The sequence below is a fragment of the Astatotilapia calliptera genome, chromosome 23 (genome assembly GCF_964374335.1).
Source record: "Astatotilapia calliptera chromosome 23, fAstCal68.1, whole genome shotgun sequence".
Classification (NCBI taxonomy): Eukaryota; Metazoa; Chordata; class Actinopteri; order Cichliformes; family Cichlidae; genus Astatotilapia; species Astatotilapia calliptera.
Window position 1 is genome coordinate 21,172,813 of NC_137443.1, and position 14,743 is coordinate 21,187,555.

Here is a 14,743-nt window from a genome sequence, read left to right on the forward strand (position 1 = left end):
GCTTTTAGACTCATTTAAAAACCGACTTCATTCTACATTTTGATTATGGACTATTCAGGGACATTGTTTGGAAGATTTTGGACTTTAGTCCTCTGATTTGGGTCTGTGTTTGAACTGTTTTAGACTTACTGGGGACTTAGTTTTGTGCTGTTTGAGTTATTTGGAACTTGATTTAAGACTTTGATTTTGGACTGTGGGTTGAAATTATTATTAAAATTAGTTTGAGGCCCTTTAAAACTTGCACTTGGATTTGAAATTTTCTGGGAGGTGGCTTTGCAGCATTTGAACTTGATTTGTGACTTACAATCATCTGGTTTTGAATTGTTTTAGACTTACTGGAGATTTAGATTTGGGCTGTTTCAGTTACTACGGGACTTTATTCAAGACTTTGATTTTGGACTCTTTAAGAACTTGATTGGAATCATTTTGGACTGTTTTAAATTGACTTTGACTTCGTTTTGTTGTAAATTTTGGACATTTTTCAGTTTGGGATTCTGATTTAGTGATCTGGTTTTTGGACTTACTTTTGTGGTGTTTAACCTTGGGACTTGATTCAAGACTGATTTTTAACTCTTTAGGGGTTTGGATGATTCTGAACTGGGTTTTGGTTTGACTTAAACTTAATTCGGGACTTAGTAAGTTTTGGATTCAATTTTGGAATAAGTTTAGGACTTCTTGTAAATTTTTTAGGTTCAGATTTGGAAATTTTGGGAGGTGATTTAATCTTTGCCTTGTGTGGTGGCCACCATACTCACCTGTCACTGCTTAGATTCCAGTCGGAGACACTAATCCCGTTTGAGATTGCGTCAGGAAAGTTGCCCAGCATAACAATCTGCCAAATTAAACATGCAGAGCGACCCACTGTGGTGACCCCTTGTGGCAAGAGAAAAGTTTTTATGGGCAGGATTAAATCTGAGGTTTTTAAATACACGTGTGTCTTCTATGACTCCTTGATGCTGAGACTCTGTTGACTTCTTGTAGCCGCAGATTGTTTTTCGTGACTGGATGTTCAGAGCTGTACTCCTGCTCCTTCTGGTACGATCACTGAAGAATAAATAATAATGAACTAAACTTTTGGGGTGTCACCTTCTTTTCTGACAAATCGCAGACTGAACCAAAGCTTGCCTCTCCACATGTCTGTGTAAACCTGACAAAAATAATAATAGAGTAATAAAATAAAACTTAATGACTGTTCTGGAAAGATTGGACTGGAGACTTTGTTGATGCCTCCCAGCGTTTCTTTTTCCGTTAAAGCCACGAGAACAATAGAATCTGTGAATGATGTTTGGCTGCTTGTGAGAGCGGCAGCTCCTCAAACCACAGTCAGCAGCATTAGTTTGGTGGCTGTGGGTGATTTCCCAACCATAGCTCCCCTCTCTCTCCCTGTTGTAATGGATCCCATGTGCTGCTGTACAAACAGTCTCAGTCGGACTTTTTCTCAAACTATCAGTGCTGCTTCTGCAGGATTTCACTCTCTGCAAAGTGTCAGAGTCTTTAGAAATAGAAATAAATCTGGGCATTTCTGACAGTCCTTAAACGCACCACAGAGGTAAATCTGGGCAACCTGCATGTTTTTGAGTCAGCGATGAAGCTTTTTTTCCCTCTGCAGCAGCGAGGCTCCAGCCTGCAGCCTCAGAATAGTTCTGGTCGGTGGCTTCATGGCGCTGCGGTCGCCTCGCCGCTCGCAAGCCACCAACTCCGCTTCCAATCAATCGCCATGGGAATCCAGGCAGCCGGCGTATTTTTAGATCCGAGGAATTTCAAAACAGCTTTCCCCCTTGGGCTGCTTTTATTTCTCTGTGGTTATGCAACGATTTCAGAAAAGCTTTTTATCTCCTTTTTATTATTTAATTGGACTTGAATCGCCGCTTCCTCGACGGGCAGTGGTGCCAAGTAATTCGATAAGAGATAAGGGGGAGCCGTTGTTTGAATGTGGTATGTGGACCTGCTCGAAAAGCCGTGTCGTGTTGCTTTTGGCAGCGCTGCAGTGTAATTAAAGCGGGAGGCCGCCGGGCATTTAGCAGCACGACACTGAGGAGAACGTCACCACCGTGGAAGACTTTCTCATGTTTTAGCGTGAAGTTATCTGCTCTGGGATTCCCCATCGCCACCAACTCTCTTCCCAGCTGTCTTTGCTCTGCTTGTAGTTTTTTTCTTTTTTGTGCTTTAATGTAGTCCCTGGGGTCCCCTCTTATCAGCTGACCTTTGATCGACCTCTCTGCAGGCGTATTAAATTTAAAAAAATAAACCTCCTCCTCTTCCTGCCTCCCACACTTCGAAGTCTCTCCGCAGAGGGACCAGCAGCTAAAATTGGTCTGCGGGCTGATTTCGGGGTGGGTCCCCACATAACAACATAACAAAAGCAGCAAAGGTTTCTTCTCAAATAAACCATGTTTGATGGTTTTCAAGGCTTTAAATACACAAAGAGGTCGGCAGGGGGTAATTAGCTGCAGCTCCACAGCGGACCCTCAAAAGTAGCCAAAGTACTTCTTTGACTCTGTTCCGTCTGAAGACTTCTGGCTGCAGCATTTTTAATTAGACTGAAATATTCAAAACGTTCTGCAGAGGTTTTAAAGTAACGGAGTTTCATCTGGTCAGCCAACTTAAAGCTTTTAATGTGAAAGGACAGCAAAAAGAAGGGTATTGAGCACTAACGCAACTAAAACCAAAAACAAGGAAATAGTGAAGAAAATAAAACTTTCTTTAAAAATATGTTAACGTTACTGAGCATAGACACGAGTTTTGAAAATATTTATTGAAATATATTAGACTGATTTTTACTGCTTTTAGACTTTGTTTTGGGGTGTTCGGGACTTATTTTGGGTTCATTAAATTGGACCATGTAAGAACTGATTTCAGACGGAGTTTGGTCATCATTTTAGACGTTTTTAGAGTAATTTGATATTGATATTTGATATACAAATTGATGTCAACGAATTTGGGCCTAATTGTAGACTTGTGTTTAGATTGTGGTTCTGACCTGATTTTTGCCATTTTTTGTTAATTTTGGGAAATGGTTTTGGACTAAAATGTACAGTGAAAAGATTAAGAACAAAAAACCCAAAAAACATTTACAACAATAAAACGTTCAGGCAATCATGGTAAGTAAAAGCAACAAAGAAGAAATTAAACAATAAAATATCTTGTTTTAAATTCTTTTGTGTTTGTTTGGGGACTTTATGGACCTGGTCTGGGTTATTTAGAGTTTATTTTGGACTTTAATTTATATATTTACTAGTTTTAGACTGTTTTCAGACTTGATTTGAAGCTGTTATAAACTTTTGATTTTGATTTAACTATTGGATTTTCATCCTTTGCATATTCTTCTTTTAGCTCTTTTAAAAACTTTTTAAAAACTTGGTGTCAGGCTTCATAAATATATATTTTTAGTTATGCACGAAGGACCAAAACTGCCAAAATTAAAAAAGAAATAAAAAACACTGATGATAAAAATAAATAACTTGCAAAATAAATATAAAGATGAGTAAACATAAAAGCAGCTGCAAGATGAATTTAAAAGTTCTAAACGTAATGACGTACTTATGTATAAATAAAGACAGATAAATTTAAAAAAAAAGGAAAACAGAAAAAAATAATACATAAGAAAAAAAACCATTTATGTCTCATGTGAAAGACGGCAATCATTTTTAATATTTTTATAGGTGCATTTAATGGCATAATTTGTGTTATTGGCTTGCTTATTTTGGCAAGTTTGGTCCTCCATACATGCCATTGATTTCTTTATACAGGCAGAGGTATCGCCCCTGTTAGTTATCAGAAAGATGCAGTTTTTTTGTTGTTTTTTTCTGAGGGAATAAAGAAGCTTTTTTGCTTCAACTAAACAACTCGAGCTTAAAGCTCCTCACCAGTGGTTTGAACTGTGAGTTCGGTGCACCACCTCTCTGGACAGTAGAAGGATGAATGAATGAAAAGTAAAAGCGCTGCAGCGTCTGTCGGTGTGATTGATAAAGGAAAGTGAGCAGAAAGTGCCTTGGCTGTGCGTGCAGGATCCCTGAGAGGAAACAGCTCATGTGCTGAAATATTAAAGCGGGTTTCGTAAAGTGGGTCTGTGCCTGAGGACCCTGCCGTCCTGTACAGTAACAGTGTGTGTGTGGGCAGCTTTAATATTACATGAGGAATATGGCCGTCCCTGCAGGGCGTGTGAGTTGAGACACCGGAGGAAAGTAGGGCTTCATCTTTTCTCTGAGACAAAAAGTCATCTTTAAAGTTTCATAAGTGATTCTGGGTCAGCCAGCAGAGAAGTTTAACCTTTTGGGTGTTCACTGTTTCTCAGATATTAAGCAACTGAGCGCGATGTTATGCTTAAATCACTTCTTCTTCACTTTTTAAATCCACGCTCACGCCCCAAAGAGGTCAAATTTGTTGGTTTTTCAGTAAGCAGAACAAATATCTAATAAAAGTTTGACTTTTTAATGTCACTTTCTGCTGTTTTCATCTCACTCAGTATTCATTTTCAGTCACTCATTGCTTATATTGATATATTTTCCCTCTAACAGGCTGACAGATCGGCATTAAACCAGCAGATCTGATCATTTAAAGCCTCCTGCGGTGATTCAGCTCCATCTCAAACTCTACAAATGTTTATTTGAACCCAAAAAAACCCACTTCAGCTTTCTCCCAAAAGTGGAGTGAAATCTCTTTTTAATGCAACTTGGAAAGCTTCTGAGCCTGACTGAGGAGCTTTTTTCGCTCTGCTGGTTAGGCTTGTGCTGTAAGGAGGTCGTTAAATGACGTTTAATCCGCTCATTATTTTCTCCTCTGTGTTTTAGACTGATTCAGTCTGAGAAGGCGGACGACTGCTCTGCCATTTTATTAGAAGAAGAAGAAGAAGAAGAAGAAGAAATAGCTGGTCCAGCCAAACAAAGACAGACATGCTATGATGTTCTTACCCTCTGGTGACTCCTCCTGGACATACGTTCCCGTCAGGTATCTGTGGACCAGCGCTGACTTACCACTGGCCAGATTACCCACAATGCCCTGAGGGGGAGACAGAAGGGAAGTTAGCATCTCCTAAAACATTCAGCAGACTGTAATCACTCCATCAACAGGAACTCATACTGGTTTTAAAGGTTTTCTAGTGTTGCTGGTGAAGATGATATAATTCAAGCACATGGAGCTGTTACTGCTTCTGTGAGTGGACAAACAAATGCTTCAGCAGAAATGAAATATGAATCATAGTTACTCGCAATTTTTTATTTGTTAGGCCCATAATAATCTCAACTTAAATTTTAGTTAAATGAAAATATTGATATTTTACTCTTAAAATATTTATACATTATGTGAATATTTAACTTTTATCTCGAAATTTTAATATTGTGCTATAAAAGCTTTTTTTTTTAGTCCCCAAGTTATATCATAATTTTGACATTTTAGACATAAAATGTAATATTTTACTTTTATCTCTGAGCTTAATATTTTGGTCTTATAGTTTTTATACTTAACGTAAATATTTGACTTTATTTTAACATTTTGCTTTTAAAGTTTGCTTCTCATGGTTGTGATGTATTGTTTTAATTTTGATGTTATAATCTCACAACTTTGACATTTTACTTTCATAATTTTGACATGACCTCATAGTTAATCTCATCTAATCATTTTTACTTTTGAATTACATTTTCAACATGTTTTTAAACTTTTATCTCAAAACATTTAACTTATGAAATTTTAATCTCACAATTTTAACATCCATCATTTATTTTATTTTATTTTATTTAATCTTCAAAGTTAAAATGATCAAAATTGTACATCTGTTTGGTTATCTTCGTGTATTCACTTCTTGTAGTGTCCTAAAGCCTGCAAGTCAGGAATCGTGAGACAGAAGTCCAGGTTGGGTTTTTAGAAGTAACTAAATCTTCAAAATAAAATACTTAGAGCACCTTTACATTGAGTTGCTCCCCTGAACAGCAGCCAATCTCGACATTTAAAAAATAAATCTCTTTAATGTTTCTGTTTGTTGTTTGTTTGTTGGGATTTTTGTTAAGTTTTGGCAGGAAATGATCTCCATAGTGGTATGCCATCCCGCTGAAGCTTGACTCTTGGACAGGTGACCCCCTCCCCTTTAACGCTCTGAACTCACCACTTTGAGCTCGGGCACCGTCCGACTCAGCGTCCACTCCTGACTGTTTACAAACGCATCTGGAAGACACAAAGAAAGGAAAAACACACATTATTAAACTGTGAGGAACATGTGATGCCTTCAGGGAAAAAATGGAATTAAAAATGCCTGATGGAGTAACGAGGCAGCCAATCAGCTCCTCCTCAGTGGTGTCAAGGGTGACAAAGAGGAAGAAGAGGCTTGTTAAGGGTGACAAAGAGGAAGAAGAGGCTTGTTAAAGCTGACAGACGACCAACACCAGGCCAAAAGTCACAGCAGACTGAACACGATAACAGGACACGATCAGAAATACCGTCATGGTACAGAAGAACCATGAAGAACCACAGCTGAGAAAATACAAAGGTTAAAAGCAACCAAAAAATAACACTATATAAAAACGTACAAGTCCATTAAGAGGGAGATCAACTTACATTAATCTATATGTTCTTTAAGCACTTTAATCTTAGAATCAATCAATCAAATGTTAGAATCAGGAAATAAAGACAAAATCAGTAGATGAGAAAATATTTGTATTCTAAATTCTTCTAAAGGTTCCCCACAAATTAACTCCTGCAACCATCTGAGGTGCCGAGTGTCAGAGGTCATGGGAAATGAGGAGGGCGGAGGCCAAATGATGTCAAACCACACACACACACTTGCACTGTGTGTGCATGTGTGCGTGTGTGTGTGTGTGTGTGTGTTATTGGAGTGCGATAATGTTGGTATTATCAGGGAGGTCGTTTCCACTCACACTGCAGAGACGGCTCTCTAACAAAAACACTCTGTGGTTTTAAAAACACACACACACTTCAAACAGGACAAAACACCAGCAGTGAGAAAACACAGGCCCGTGGACCAAATCTGGGCCCTCCTACTGAAAGAATGTGGCCTCTTACAGAGAGCTGGGTTTGTTTGTTTTCTACAGTCAGCTAAAAACCGTACAGTAAAGGTACTCTAACACACCTTTAAAGTATTCAATATGGAGCTGTAGTTCTTTAAGTTCTGTTATCAAGTAAATAGAAAATGTTTCAAAGCCTCAAACAAACTTTACTGGATAAGATACAACAAATAAAATCAAAATATTTAAAGTCACATTTCAACTCATATTGAAATCACAAAATTGGGACATTTTAATTTCATCTATATTGAAACTTAGTCATAATTGGCATTTCAATCTAAAAATATTTCTATTTATACAACTTAATTTCAATACTTTGACATTAACATGTCTGTGGTCACATATGGGGAATCTCTTCAGTCTGCATAGAGATGTGCGACCTTTAACCTCTGAGTTTATCATTAAAGAAGCTGTATTTCAGTAACTGCTGATGAACGCCTTTCATAAAAAAGAAAACGTGAGGCGTCCAGATGTTTTCTGTAGCCGTCATCCCACCGCAGGCTCCTTTAAAACTGCTGGACTCTGAGACACCTCGGGCTTGCCGTTAAGTAGGCCAGTGGGCCAGAGCCACTTAGAGCCTCCAGCCCCTCTTTACTAATTCATCTGCAGCAATCTGTGTCAGCCTGCAGACCCTCAGACTACACAGTACTGACAGGAAGTGCTAAAAGCCCCATGAAACACTGGTTTTCTAACGCATTGATACCTGAGACTCACACTGACAGTTTTCGTGCAGAGTGTGCGATGCTCCCTATGGAGGAAAAAGACTGACAGAAAACTAATAAATATCTCAATAAATTTATTTTCTTTTGATTCAGCTGGTTTCTGATGTTTTAATGTAGTTTCTTTTTTACATTTTTGTCTCAATTCTGAATTTTAACCTCCTAGGACCTGGCATCCTCCTAGGCCACCTGGCATCCTCCTAGGGCCTTCAAATCCAGAGACAAAGAGGAGTTGAAAAGGGTGCAGAGAGAGCTGAGGGCACTGATAAGGAATGGGAAGGAGAGCTACAGGCAGAAGATGGAGAACCAGCTTCAACAAAACAACGTTGGTGAAGTCTGGAGAGGCCTCAGAACCATCTCGGGCCACAAACAGCAGAACTCTCTGCCTGGGAGGGATGTGAGATGGGCAAATGAACTGAATCATTTCTTCAACAGATTTGATTCAGCCATGAGGCAGTCTGCAACATCGGCTGCAGACTCACCCACCCCCACTGCTGCTGTTCCACCTCAGACACTTCACACCTCCTCTATTCACCCTGCTCACTCCCCCCCACCCCCAACAACAGCATCCAATACACACTCAACACAAGGCTCCAGCCTGTCTCTCTCAACCACCCAGGTTAGGAGGGAACTGAGGAGGATTAATGGCAAGAAGGCAGCGGGTCCAGATGGCATCAGCTCGAGGGTCGTCAGGTCCTGCGCGGACCAACTGTGTGGGGTGATGGAGCACCTCTTCAACCTGAGCCTGAGGTTGGGAAGAGTCCCACAGCTCTGGAAAACCTCCTGTGTTGTACCAGTGCCAAAGACTTCACACCCCAAGGACCTCAACAGCTACAGGCCGGTGGCTCTGACATCCCACCTGATGAAGACCCTGGAGCGGTTGGTCCTGGCTCAGCTTCGGCGCCTAATAAGCTCATCACTGGACCCACTTCAGTTTGCCTACCAGCCTGGCATTGGAGCGGATGATGCCGTCATTCACCTCCTACATCGTTCCCTCGCTCACCTGGAGACCGCTGGAAGCACTGTGAGAATCATGTTCTTTGATTTCTCCAGTGCCTTCAACACCATTCTTCCCTCGGTTCTAAAGGACAAGCTGGTGAACTCTGGAGTGGACCATCACCTCACTACCTGGATGTTGGACTACCTCACCGACCGACCACAGTATGTGAGGACTCAGGGCTGTGTGTCGGACAGGGTCGTCTGCAGTACGGGGGCCCCACAGGGAACGGTTCTGGCTCCGTTCCTCTTCACCATCTACACTGCAGACTTCTCCCACAATTCCACCCAGTGCTTCCTGCAGAAGTTCTCTGATGACTCTGCAATAGTCGGCCTCATCACTGATGGGGACGACAAGGAGTACAGAGGTCTGACCCAAGACTTTGTGGACTGGTGCCAGCAGAACTACCTCCAGATCAACGCCAGTAAAACCAAGGAACTGGTGGTAGACTTCCGCAGGCACAAGCATTCTCCACTGCAACCACTGAACATCCAAGGTATGGACATTGAGGCTGTGGACAGCTACAGGTACCTTGGTGTTCATCTGAACAATAGACTGGACTGGACTCATAACTCAGACGCCCTCTACAGGAAAGGGCAGAGCAGGCTGTACCTGCTGCGGAGACTCAGGTCGTTTGGGGTGGAGGGCCCACTCCTGAAGACCTTCTATGACTCTGTTGTGGCTTCTGCTATCTTTTATGGTGTGGTCTGCTGGGGGCGGCAGCATCTCTGCTGGGGACAGGAAGAGACTGAACAGGGTGATCCGAAGGGCCAGCTCTGTTCTAGGATGCCCTCTGGACCCAGTGGAGGTGGTGAGTGACAGGAGAATGGCGGCTAAGCTGTCATCCCTGTTGGACAACATCTCCCACCCCATGCAGCAGACTGTGACAGCACTGAGCAGCTCCTTCAGTGGGAGACTGCGGCACCCACGGTGTGGGACGGAGAGATTTCGCAGGTCTTTCTTCCCCACTGCTGTCAGACTCCATAATAAAGACTAACTGATCAAGCACACACATCCATACATATGCAATAATACTAAGTGCAATAATCCTTTCTGTCATCGTTGTATTTTTACTCAGTTGTATATAGTATTTGTATTTGTATTCTATTTTTATCTTATTGTATATTTATTTTATTTTATTCTACTGTATATAGTATTTTATTCTATTCTGTACAGCTGTGTACTGTATTTATTCTTATTGTATTCTAATTTTTGCCTCATAACTTTTGCACTGTCCACTTCCTGCTGTGACAAAACAAATTTCCCACGTGTGGGACTAATAAAGGTTATCTTATCTTATCTTATCTTATCTTATCCACATATGTGGACAGCACGTTTTCGGTTGTCTAGACCAAAATACTTAATTTTTCTCTACAAGGGCCTGATGTCCACTAACGAGGACATTATACTGCCACTGTTCTAACGAAATTTAAAACTAATGTCCTCATATGTGGATCTCATTTTTCTCAGAAACAAAAATTAGGCAACAAGCAAAAATCTGGTAATTCTTTGTTTTTACATTCATCAGGTCCCAATCAGCCCAAATAGCAAAGAAAAATTAAAAATGCATGCCATGATAGAGTTCAGATGTTAGGAGGTTAATCTCCTCATTTTAGCTTAAAAACCACTGACTTTCCACCACACAGCATCCTGACTGCTCCTCTTTCCTCCCTTTAATGAGCCCAAACTGCTGCTGCCAACATCTCATCTGTCTGGAAACCATCCAGAGAGGAGCGTCTCGATTGGTTGGCGGGCACACAGAGGGGGACATTGTTCACCCACTCAACAAACGGCGGCCTGTGTCGGGGCCGACCCCTCCCTCCCTGCCAGGCAGGATGTTGACCCAGCTGCTTCCTGTTTTCCATCACAGCCCTCCAGTTCCCCTCTGCTGGTTCCCAGTATGATGCACCAGCAAAGCGAGGAGATGGTTAGCGGCTGACGAAGCATCAGCTGGTGGTTGAACTGGGAGGTGAGGCCGGGTTTAAAGGAAGAAATACGACAGCTTCAGGCTGCACTGATCTACCTTTGGAGCTGATTTGGGACTTTTTTTTATGCCTGAGAAGACCACTGACTAACATCTGCACGGTGATGATGCTTTGTCGTGTTTTGTGATGACCGCCCTTAGCTACGATCTGGTATTTTTAGTCTACTTCCAGGCTGCCGAGGGGTCATCACAGAAACAGAAACACAAATGTCGACTGAAAGAATCTGTGCTGCAAGAAGAGGGAAAGTCCAGATGAGATGAAGCGAAAGCATCTGGGAGCGCGTGGGAGGAACACCTGAACTCAATCAATCCGTCAACGTGTCGTATTTACGAGGCTGAGAGGAAGAGGGAGACAGAGGGCCTGTGGGTGGATGATACGACTCCATCACGGCCTGACTACATGAAGGCGGAATCTCCAAAATTAGGTCATGAGTTAGAAACCCAACACACCTCCTTTCCTCCACTACAGCTTCACGCTCAATAAAAGCAAACATCCACTAAGTGATTTATTGTTTACCCACTTAAAGGCAGAGTGAAAGGTTTATACCACCACAGGACACTTTTTTTGTTCTTTTTCTGATGTAGCAAGTCGAAATTCTTGATTTCCAAGACTCTCAAACATTCTGAGATTAGAAAGTTAAAATGATCAGATGAAGGTAGAATCATGAGGTAAAGTAAAAAATCTGAGATTAAATTGTCAAAATTATGAGATGGGTTCATCACTTATTCTGATTACTGATTACAAAGTACTCCAGATTATGGAGTATGAAAGACTTCACTCATTTCAAGACCACACTTTAAAAAGGAAAGCCTTTTAACATGTAATGGTAATGTAATGATGGTAATAGGCCTGGGCTATATCATACCGTTCACGGTAATACTGGTGTAATGTTGGAGAAACAATAAGAAAATGAAATATCGCGATAGAATATGGGTAAAGCGCGCATGCACAGTGCCTTTGTTTTCCTAGGCACATGGCGGCGACGCAGAATGAGAAGGGCGAAAGCGGATTGTTGAATGAAACAGATGAACCAGAATTGGTTTGTGAAAATGCTGCAACTTCAGTGGTGCGGAACTGGTTTAGCTTTCATCCATCAGAAAAACAACAAAGCACTATTTTTGGTAGCGCATGCTAGCGGGCCGTCGTTATTACCGTGCTTTTTGGAAAATACGGCACACTTAAAATCAATCCTTTGATTTTTCTGAAAATCGACAGTGTCCCTTATAATCCCGTGTGCCTTATGTATGAAGTCTGGTTGTGTTTACTGACCTCGAAACGATTTTATGTCGTACACGGCGCTCGAAAATCTGTCAGATGTTTTAGTACGACTTTGCTAAGCTACGAAGCCGCACCGCTTGATGGCTTGTCAGAGCATTACGGCTATCGTAGGCAGGAGCCTCGCAGAGTGATCCGTACTGTGCTTCAACATAATATTACCGTATTGTGTGTGTATAACCTCTTTTTAAGTTTTGTGGATAATATACATGGTTATGCTGAGGATATGTCGGACAATTTCCACTGGAAATGCCTTTTGGTTAAACTGTCACATCAGTTATATCGTTATCGCAAATTTTCATATCGTGATAAATATTTTTGGTCATATCGCCCTGCTCTAGATAGTAATAATATGATGTAATAATGGTTAAGTTTTAAAAGCGTGTGTTTTGACCTTGTAAAAACACTAAGATTGGATTATGTGGAAATGCAACACAGGCAGACTTTGCTTTATTTTAAAGTGTCATGGCTGTTTTTTGTTAATAGGATAAAATAGCACAAAGGAAGAGAAAGAAAGGGTGGACCAGATGACAAGGGGGAAATGATTAAATGCTAAATGTGCTGCATGTTTTAACCTAATCACATTTGAAGGATGATTAGAAAAACATGTTATTCTTCCACCTGAAACAAACGGAGGAGAAAAGAAGAGGACAACAGGTGAGATACGAAGGGGAAAAGACAGCAGATGGAGTGAAACAGATGGACGAAGACCATGGGAAAAGGAAATGGAGAGCTCCTCTGCTTCGTCATCACTCAGGGAGGAAAAACTTGGAAATGAGAGCGAGCGTCATGGGACTAAAACTCTCCTCCATCACTCCATCCCTCTGTGCAGAGAAAGAAAGGAAGGAGGCCTTCAAAGTGAGGCATCAGGACTCCTGGCTCTCTCCAGAATAATCTCCTTCATTAATTCTCTTTCATTTCACTCGTTTGTCTCTATTTTTATGCTCCGCTCTCCCTCAGAAAGATGGGGAACATGTATGAGACGACACATCTTTGTTTCTCTTTATAAAGAGGAATTGTTTAACTTCAACATTTACCTTCAGTTCCGACCTTCAACATGAAGAAGCCAAGGTTGTTTAGCTTTCTGGTGATACACTTTCAACACAAAACTCTCAAGAAGCCACGTCTCTTCAATAATTCAAACATCTGAACCCTATTTGAACAACCCTAAATATCAGAGTTTTAAGGAATAAAGCAAGAAAAATTATCTCTAAGAGGTGGCTGTACCTCAGGAACTCTAGAACTAAACCAGAACCAAAGATTTTAGATCCTGAATACAAAGAACTAAAGAGCTTTAAGCTATAATAAATACAAGCTACAGTCCCTTAAACATAAAATTTGCAGACTCCAACAGCTTTCACCTGAAAGAAACTAAACGAAACCATGAAACTGAATCCAAGATCTTTCCCTGGATTCAGATTGATGAAATGATTGGATTGAGTAACGGATTATTTCCTTCTTACTCTAGATTGTATTTAACATCAAACTAAACACGCTGCAGACTTTCGTTTATGTCCATCCTACCAGTTAGTTTTAAAGTAATCTCTGTGAGGCTGATGTTTGAATTCCTATGTAAAGGTCAAGGTGTTTGTAGTTCTAGTATTAAATCACATTTTGAGCATGATTGGGTTACATGCAGGCTAAAATGAGCTAGCCTAAAATCTTTAATCTAGATTTTCGAATAATCTGGACTGGCAAACATTTTCCCTGTAAATTTACGAGGAAAGAAATATGAGAATAAAGCAATAAATTAACAAAAATGAACCTTCAGAAACTGTTTATTACTACTGTATGACTGCAAACTTTTATGAAGTAGAAATAAAATCAAACATTATTTGAATAAAATGGTAAATCTATGAGGAAAAGCTCAAATATTTACAAGAATAAACTCCCAGATTCAGTTGCAAAGAAAAAGTTCTCACCACTTTACAAGATTATAAACTTAAAGATTTTTCCCAATTCTTGATTTTCTAAAGAAAATTTCTGAAAATTAGGTGTACATTTACAAGATTAAACTCACAAATGTACAAAATAAAATTTGTGCTGGTACTGATCCTGAATGTGGCAGTGATTTAGGAGCTACCTTTTAATTCCAAAAAGCTTATGTAAGGACTAGTTTAAACTAAGTTATAAACAGTTGCTAAAACCAGGTCCCGAACCTTAACCTAATGAATAAAAAAATCTTAAAGCTGACTCCACTCTAACTTTATGGACTTTAAAGGCATTTTAACCTGATCCAGAACTCTTTTAATCAATGAAAAATGCAAACCTGAAGGCAAAAAGCAAACAAACTGCTAAACTCAGCCTCGGTTCCTAAATATTCACTCAAACTGAGAGACATATTTGTGCTTTTCAAAGGCCACACCACGTCAGTGTGTTTAGATGAAGGCAGCTGGAAGACAGAAACATGGCGACAAAGACACAACAGCAGAAAACAAGATAACAAAGACAGGTCTCTAAGATCTGAAAACCTGCTCCAACAAGGTCTCCGAGTCGCAGCCGAGGTCAAACTGAGGGTTTCAGACATGCACAGCGAAAAATACGAAAAGGGAAATGTAGAGTTTTAAAAAAAGACAAAATGAGGCAAATAAAAGCAGCTGGGCTTTATTTAATATTTAGACGTTTCGTCTTGGATTTTAACACCAACAGAAGTGCTACGATTACAGCTCAACTTTATCCACAGAGACAGAGATTTTGTGCTTAAATGAACTCTAACAGGACAAACTGAGATCAGCCTGTTGTCAAAACATTGCG

The 14,743-nt window shown here is 40.5% G+C and overlaps 1 protein-coding gene across 7 annotated transcripts in view; it reads right to left on the reverse strand.

Annotated features, from left to right (window-relative positions):
- The window catches only part of agap1 (ArfGAP with GTPase domain, ankyrin repeat and PH domain 1), a 139,519-nt gene that overhangs the window by 95,403 nt on the left and 29,373 nt on the right, over window positions 1-14,743 (reverse strand). For all 7 annotated transcript variants that reach the window (XM_080297830.1, XM_026158516.2, XM_026158518.2 and 4 more), the window contains exons 2-3: window positions 6,098-6,156; window positions 4,911-4,998 (exon numbers count right to left, since the gene is read on the reverse strand). In XM_080297830.1, the coding sequence (XP_080153956.1) occupies window positions 4,911-4,998; window positions 6,098-6,156 (147 nt within the window). The remainder of the gene's footprint in view (window positions 1-4,910; window positions 4,999-6,097; window positions 6,157-14,743) is intronic.